Source organism: Babylonia areolata, chromosome 7, assembly GCF_041734735.1.
Source record: "Babylonia areolata isolate BAREFJ2019XMU chromosome 7, ASM4173473v1, whole genome shotgun sequence".
NCBI lineage: Eukaryota > Metazoa > Mollusca > Gastropoda > Neogastropoda > Buccinidae > Babylonia > Babylonia areolata.
Genome location: NC_134882.1, coordinates 32,514,214 through 32,521,713, shown reverse-complemented (window position 1 = coordinate 32,521,713; position 7,500 = coordinate 32,514,214). Strand labels below are relative to the sequence as shown.

The following is a 7,500-nucleotide window of genomic DNA, read 5'->3' as shown; positions in this document are numbered from 1 at the left end:
GATACATATAGAGGAAAATAAACAAAGCATCTAACAAATCTGATGCCGAAAAAGAAACGAAACGAAAAGCAAATTAAAAGGAATCAGATATGCTTTTATACTGTCTGTTAAAGAGTTTCAACGGGTCATTTCCTGAGTGAGCAATGCCAGTTTTAAACACTGAGGTTGATTCCAGATTTCGGATATTGATATAATATGTGTACCTTTACTGGTTTGGAGACAATTTCACTGGTTTGGTGATAATTTTGTAGTTCGTGTAGAAGGGGCAATAACATTCAATATTCAATACATTATAACTGCTACATTGTATCGTTGCTTACACTTAAGTGGAAGAATGTTCAGTTTTAAGTAGTAGCTTACACTGAAAGTGGAAGAATGTTAGTGGTTTTTCTTTTTATCTTTTTTTTTTTTTATCCTTGGTGTGTCGTATAGGTGGACCTTAAAAGCTAACGAATTCTAGAGAACAGTTTCAGTGAACGAGAGAGGGCGGGGTGGGGAGGGAAACAGACAGACACAGACACAGAAACCCCACATAAGGATTACAGACGAACAGAAGCAAATAATAAATATATGAGGAGTACCAGACCACTCTTTGCAAAAGGTCCCTCGCCACTCTCTTCTTCTCCCTCTGTCTCTGTCTCTCTCTGACTCTGTCTCTCTTTCTGTCTCTGTCTCTCTCTGACTCTGTCTCTCTTTCTGTCTCTGTCTCTCTGTCTCTGTCTCTGTCTCTCTCTCTGTCTCTGTCTCTCTTTCTGTCTCTGTCTCTCTCTCTCTCTGTCTATGTCTTTGTTCCTCTCTGTCTCTCCCTGTGTCTTTGTCTCTCTATGTGTCTGTGTCTGTCTCTTTCTCTCTCTCTCTCTCTCTCTCTCTCTCTCTCTCTCTCTCTCTCTCTCTCTATATATATATATATATATATATATATATATATATATATATATATATATATATATAAATTTAAACGTAGTAATGTTCATGCAGTAGTTGCCAGTTGCTCTTTTGTCAATTCGATGTATTGATGTATGTTATCGATATGCGCATAGTCCTCAAAACAAAACAAATATATATATATATATATATATATATATATGTGTGTGTGTGTGTGTGTGTGTGTGTGTGTGTGAACCCCGCCCAACCCTCCTCCTCTCCACCCCACTCCCCACTCACAATATCCGTCCCCACTCCATCCACCACCACAACCCGTCACCCTCTTCGCTCCACTGGCGACACAGGACGAAGCAGAGGAAAGAGAGAGAGAGGAAGGACAGCAAGACTGAACTAGACCCAGTGCAGCAGCAGCAGCAGCAGCAGCAGCAGTGCCGAGCCAATGGGGAAGACAGAAAGAAGCGTCAGTGACCGGGGCGTGATTTGTATTATTTGACATGGTTATTGCTCCGTGCTTTACATCAAAGGCGCCGAGTGGGTTCTGCTCCCTCGTTTTGTTTGTTTGATTGTGTGTCTGCTGTCTTTGATTGTGGGCAGGGTTCGTGGAGAAGTGAGTGTTGGGTGGGCGAGGGGGTGGGGTGGGGTGGGGGTGGGGGAGTGCATGTGTGGGGGGAGAGGGGCTGGGGGGTGGGGGGGGGGGGGTTAAGTTTGGCGATAATTCTGATGATGCTTTATCTTGGTGTGTGTGTGTGTGTGTGTGTGTGTGTGTGTGTGTGTGTGTAAGAGAAGGAAAAATTCCCAAAAGGAATAAGTCCCGTGCCTTTATTGGTCATCTTCTGTTAGTCGATTGGTTACATCATTCATACCTGCAGGTTTATGTCCAGATGGGAATTTTTTTAGTTGGTGGATGTGGTGGTGGGGGGAGGGGGGGGGCTAGGGGGGGTATGGAATATTGCACTCAACATTATTTTGAAGCATAAGTGAGAGAAAAAAAGGAAGAAAAAAGCTCTTCAAACTGTCAGCCATCATTCGGCTTTTCAGCAAAAGCTTGGAGACTCAACAGCCAATGAATCTTTATGCTTGTTCTTCTTGTGATTGGCCAAAGTGAGAGCAAAACTCAAACTGTCTAAAATTCAAGGTCAAAGGTCAAGGTCAACACAGAACATAATCTGAACGTTGTGGTAGAGTTTAAATCTTGCTGTCAATATTCTTGAAACATGACACAAGGCGATTAAAAAAAAAGAAAATGCTTTATCGAGAGTCAAGGTCACAGGTCAAAGGTCAATATCACAAATACAGAATATTGTTGGGGGGGGGCGGGGGGGGGGGGGGGAGCTAATCGCATGACAGAACTTGAGGTTTTCGTCCAGAAGTTATTAAACGTGGTGCAGTGGTTGCCAATGGCGAGAAGTTCAACTGCAGCACACTCAACTTTGGGTAGGAGCCGGCCACGGGCCGAAAAGGAAAAAAAGTACAGCAACTTCTAATGGGACTCGAACCCGCGAGTCGCCAGTGATCAATGCTAACCGATTCGCCACAGCTGTGGTTTCTTCTTCTAATCTTTAACTATTTGAATTAAAAAAAATTATAATTAAAAAAAACCAATATTAGAAATATCAATATGCCTGTGTGTGATCTATCCTCATTAACCTTTCACTTTACCAGCATCCCATCCCCCACTCTACCCAACCCAAACCTATTCCCGCCACATCCTCCGGAAAAAAAAAAGAAAAAAAGAAACTGGGGGTCAAGGTCGCCAAGGTCTTTATAGTTTTCCATCTCTGTGATTTTCATCCCCTGTCATCTGACGTCACAGCTCTGACATCAGCGAGCATGGTTGAAAATAGCAGTCGTGCTACATCCAGAGTTTGAATATTAAAAAAAAAAGAAAAAAAAAAAGAAAACCGACGCATCAACTATGTATAAAAAAAAAATAATAATAAAAATAAAGAGACAAAGTACTTGTGTCTGGGGGCGTGGGGGAGGATTTAGCTGGCTTTGTACAGCAGACGTAAGTGTAAATCACAAACCAGCAGATGAAATGACTAGGTTCAGACGTGACTGATCCCGGCACGGTGCCCCGAATCAAAATGCCTCCCCACTGTCACCGTTTTCACGTGCTGTTGTTCATGGTGGTGAGGCGCGGTGCCCCGAATCAAAATGCCTCCCCACTGTCACCGTTTTCACGTGCTGTTGTTCATGGTGGTGAGGCGCGGTTTCCCGAATCAAAATGTCTCCCCACTGTCACCGTTTTCACGTGCTGTTGTTCATGGTGGTGTGGCGCGGTGTCCCGAATCAAAATGCCTCCCCACTGTCACCGTTTTCACGTGCTGTTGTTCAGGGTGGTGTGGGTGGTGTTTGAGATACAGGTTGTTCACTCTCGCCGCTTTGCCTCCCTTTACCACCCAGATCCTTATCTCCCCATTTCCCTACTTCTTCTTAACCCTTTTTCTTAAAAAATAGTATCTTTTATCTTTTTCACAATTTCACTTTACCATTCACTCACAATTCTTTCTCTCTTTGCTTCTTTAATAATGGACAGCATATTTTTGTATGCGAAAAATTTAGTGTCTAGTGTTTGCCTGGGCAGTTCAATTGTTCTGGTGCATTTTCTGTCTGTCTGCATGTTTGTCACTCTCTCGCAACGTTCACTCCCTTGTCTTGACTTACTTGACTTATGCCTCTTGACTCCTTGTGGTGCATAGGGCTGCTACAGCACTCCTCCAGCGGACTCGGTTTGGGGCTGTCCTCTTCAGCCGGGTCCATGTCCATCCAGCTGCCTTCATCTCATCCTCCGTGCTTCTTCTCCAGGTCTGCTTTGGTCTGCCTACTCTTCCTCTTTCCTTGGGGGTTCCACTCAAGTGCCTTGTCTTGTGGTGTCGTCTGGAGGCTTTCGCAGGGTGTGGCCTATCCAGCCCCATTTCCTCCTCCTGATCTCCTCACTGATGGACACCTGGTTTGTTCTATTCCAGAGGCAGGCATTTGATATGGTCTTTGGCAATCTGATGTTTAGAATATGGCGTAGGCATCTATTGACGAAGGCCTGTAGTTTGTCACTTAGGTCTAATATGATTTAAACATTTTAAACATACGTTAAAAAAAAGAAGGGACAGAAGCAGAAAGGTAACCTCTTGACTGCCAAGTGGAACCTTAGTGAAATGAGCTCAGTGTGGCACACGAGTTTGAAGTGCAGTAACTACTGCTCTGTGTGCTCATCAACGGTGTCATTGATTTTGCTGGAGAACGGTACTTTCTGTCTTTATCTCAGTGAGGTGACAGCCCTTAACCAGAGAAGCACACACTTCAGTAGCAGTCAAGGGGTTAACTGGCGATCTGCATCGGAGCAATGAGAGTGACAGGAGGTGACTTTCGTTATTGTTTACCCGTGTTTATTGTCAGTTTACCTGTATATGTTTTGCACATTCATTGGTGAATCTGTGTGTGTGTGTGTGTGTGTGTGTGTGTGTGTGTGTGTGTGTGTGTGTGTGTGTGTGTTGTGAATGAAATGCCTATGTCCTCATTTTTAGATTTTTGTTCTTTTTTTTTTTTTACTATCAGCTTTTTGTCAGCAAATGCGTGGAGGGTTTCACTAATACAGAGACACAATGAAGTATCGTATCTATATGTTGTACTCCTCTCGGTGAAATGATAATTGAGGGGTACCCGTGAATGTAATGTGATGAGATCAGGCTTTCTTGTCTGATGGGCAGAACGAATGACGTTATTGTCCATATTGTTTATTTAGTTGAAATCAATGTTTGATTTCGTTTTTCATTTTTATCATTTATTTATCAATTTATTTATTCATTTATCTATTTATCCATTTATTGATTTATTGTGTTGCTCTCTCCCTCATTGGTTTTATTCTGCGTAGCCAAAGAATAGCACATGTCAACTATGTTGGAAGAAAGAAAAACAATTTTGTAACAAAGGAATGTCATTGCTAATGATATGTAGTTCTATTAAATAAAATGAGCAAAGCGTAGCTCGGAAATATCACGTGGTAACCTTTTCGTACAATAAAACAACAACAAACACTAGATATACAAAACAAACTTCAAAAACCAAGAAGTATCAAGTGCTGATTATGGGTTGTTGTTTTTTTTCTTTTTTCAGATCCTTTATCTTTGGGGGCGGGGGGGGGAGAGGGTGGGTGGGGGGATAGGGAGGCCGGGGGTTGGGAGGGGGTGGTTGTCTGCAGGAAGTAGGCCTGGGCGGTTTTAAACAAGTGAAGTAGATTTTAACCTTGTACTGGAATGTACTTTCGTGCCGAAGAAAAAACAAGACACAGAGAGAGGGAGAGAGAGAGAGAGGGAGGGGGCGGAGAGACAGAGAGAGGGGGGGGAGGGAGATTGGGGAAGATAGGGGAAGTGACAGAGAGGGGAGAGAGAGAGAGAGAGATTGGAGGGATAGACAGAGAGAGTGTGGAGGAGAGAGAGGGGAGAAGAGAGAGAAGACAGAGAAAGGGGTGTGTGTGGAGATATAGAGACACAAAGAGAGAGAAAGCCAAAGAGAGAGAGAGAGAGACAGAGAGAGAGAGAGAGAGAGAGAGAGAGAGAGAGAGAGAGAGAGAGAGAGAAACTGAAGACCACCAGACCCCCGAAGAAGAAGAAGAAGCAGCAGAAAAAGAAGAAGAAGAAGCTGGTGGTGGTAAAAGTAACGTCTGTCTGTCTCCCACACCTCCTTAATCCCCGGCCCCGCCGACACCTCTCCAATTACAGCCCGCCCTAAGCCTGCCCCCTAATCCCCACACTGCACCCCCAAGAGCTTCAAGCCAACACGATAGCTTGCGTGCTAGAATGAATCAAAGTGGGAATAAATGCCAAATAGGGATCAGCTTTAAATGTTCTCGAGAACCGATTTCCTTTCGCTTGTCTGAAGGGAAGAGGAGAAACCTGGACGATGGTGGGGTGGGGTGGTGTCACACACGCTACTCGTAAACGGTGCGAGAAAAAAGTTCGGTTTCTTTGCCATTAAGATGTTTATCAGACAGCAGACAAGGAGATGCCGCGTAGTAGATTTTTTCTGTGTATAGCAGAACGAACAGGGTTGAGGACAGTGGCTTCTTCTTCACCGCAAAAACCCTAAGGTAATCACCGGCTTAACCAGGGGCATTGTCCTGAACGAGAGAGAGAGAGAGAGAGAGAGAGAGAGAGAGAGAGAGAAGCGGTTCACCACTGGGTAAACGTACGGAAGCGCTGGGGTCTGTTTTTGCTGGGTTGTGTTGGGGTGTGTCTTTGTTGGGGTGTGTCTTTGTTGGGGTGTCTTTGTTGGGGTGTGTCTCTGTTGAGGTGTGTTCTGTGTTGGGGTGTGTCTGTTGGGGTGTGTCTTTGTTGGGGTTGTCTTTGTTGGGGTGTGTCTGTTGGGGTGTGTCTATTGGGGTGTCTTTGTTGGGGTGTCTTTGTTGGGGTGTGTCTAAGTCGGAGTGTCTTTGTTGGGGTGTGTCTGTTGGGGTGTCTTTGTTGGGGTGTCTCTGTTGGGGTGTGTCTCTGTTGGGGTGTGTCTTTGTTGGGGTGTGTCTCTGTTGGGGTGTCTGTTGGGGTGTCTCTGTTGGGGTGTGTCTCTGTTGGGGTGTGTCTCTGTTGGGGTGTCTCTGTTGGGGTGTGTCTTTGTTGGGGTGTGTCTCTGTTGGGGTGTCTCTGTTGAAGTGTGTCTCTGTTGAGGTGTGTCTTTGTTGGGGTGTGTCTCTGTTGGTGTGTCTTTGTTGGGGGGGTGTCTCTGTTGGAGTGTGTCTGTTGGGGTGTGTCTCTATTGAGGTGTGTCTTTGTTGGGGTGTGTCTCTGTTGGGGGTGTCTCTATTGGGGTGTGTCTCTATTTGGGTGTGTCTCTATTTGGGTGTCTTTGTTGGGGTGTGCCTTTGTTGGGGTGTCTCTGGTGGGGTGTCTCTGATCGGGTCTGTCTTTGTTGGGGTGTGTCTCTGTCGGAGTATGTCTCTGTTGGGGTGTCTCTGTTGGGGTGTGTCTCTGTTGGGGTGTCTCTGTTGGGGTGTGTCTCTGTTGGGGTGTCTCTGTTGGGGTGTGTCTGTTGGGGCGTGTCTTTGTTGGGGTGTGTCTCTGTTGGGGTGTGTCTCTGTTGGGGTGTGTCTGTTGGGGTGTGTCTGTTGATGTGTGTCTCTGTTGATGTGTGTCTCTGTTGGGGTGTCTCTGTTGAGGTGTGTCTCTGTTGGGGTGTGTCTGTTGGGGTGTCTCTGTTGTGGTGTCTCTGTTGTGGTGTCTCTGTTGGGGTGTCTCTGTTGGGGTGTCTCTGTTGTGGTGTCTCTGTTGGGGCGTGTCTCTGTTGGGGTGTCTCTGTTGTGGTGTCTCTGTTGATGTGTGTCTCTGTTGGGGTGTGTCTGTTGGGGTGTGTCTGTTGGGGTGTGTCTCTGTTGGGGTGTGTCTCTGTTGGGGTGTGTCTGTTGGGGTGTCTCTGTTGATGTGTGTCTCTGTTGGGGTGTGTCTGTTGGGGTGTCTCTGTTGATGTGTGTCTCTGTTGGGGGTGTGTCTGTTGGGGTGTCTCTGTTGGGGCGTGTCTCTGTTGGGGTGTCTCTGTTGTGGTGTCTCTGTTGATGTGTGTCTCTGTTGGGGTGTGTCTGTTGGGGTGTCTCTGTTGGGGTGTGTCTCTGTTGGGGGGTGTCTCTGT

General features: G+C 45.9%; 2 protein-coding genes across 2 annotated transcripts in view; one reads left to right on the top strand and one right to left on the bottom strand.

Moving 5' to 3' along the window:
- The window catches only part of LOC143284234 (sodium/mannose cotransporter SLC5A10-like), a 129,485-nt gene that overhangs the window by 64,729 nt on the left and 57,256 nt on the right, over positions 1 to 7,500 (top strand). The gene's annotated exons all lie outside the window — the stretch shown is intronic.
- The window catches only part of LOC143284206 (uncharacterized), a 47,284-nt gene continuing 42,717 nt past the window's right edge, over positions 2,934 to 7,500 (bottom strand). Inside the window, exon 4 of the mRNA XM_076590874.1 lies at positions 2,934 to 3,053. Within this exon, the coding sequence (XP_076446989.1) occupies positions 2,934 to 3,053 (120 nt within the window). The remainder of the gene's footprint in view (positions 3,054 to 7,500) is intronic.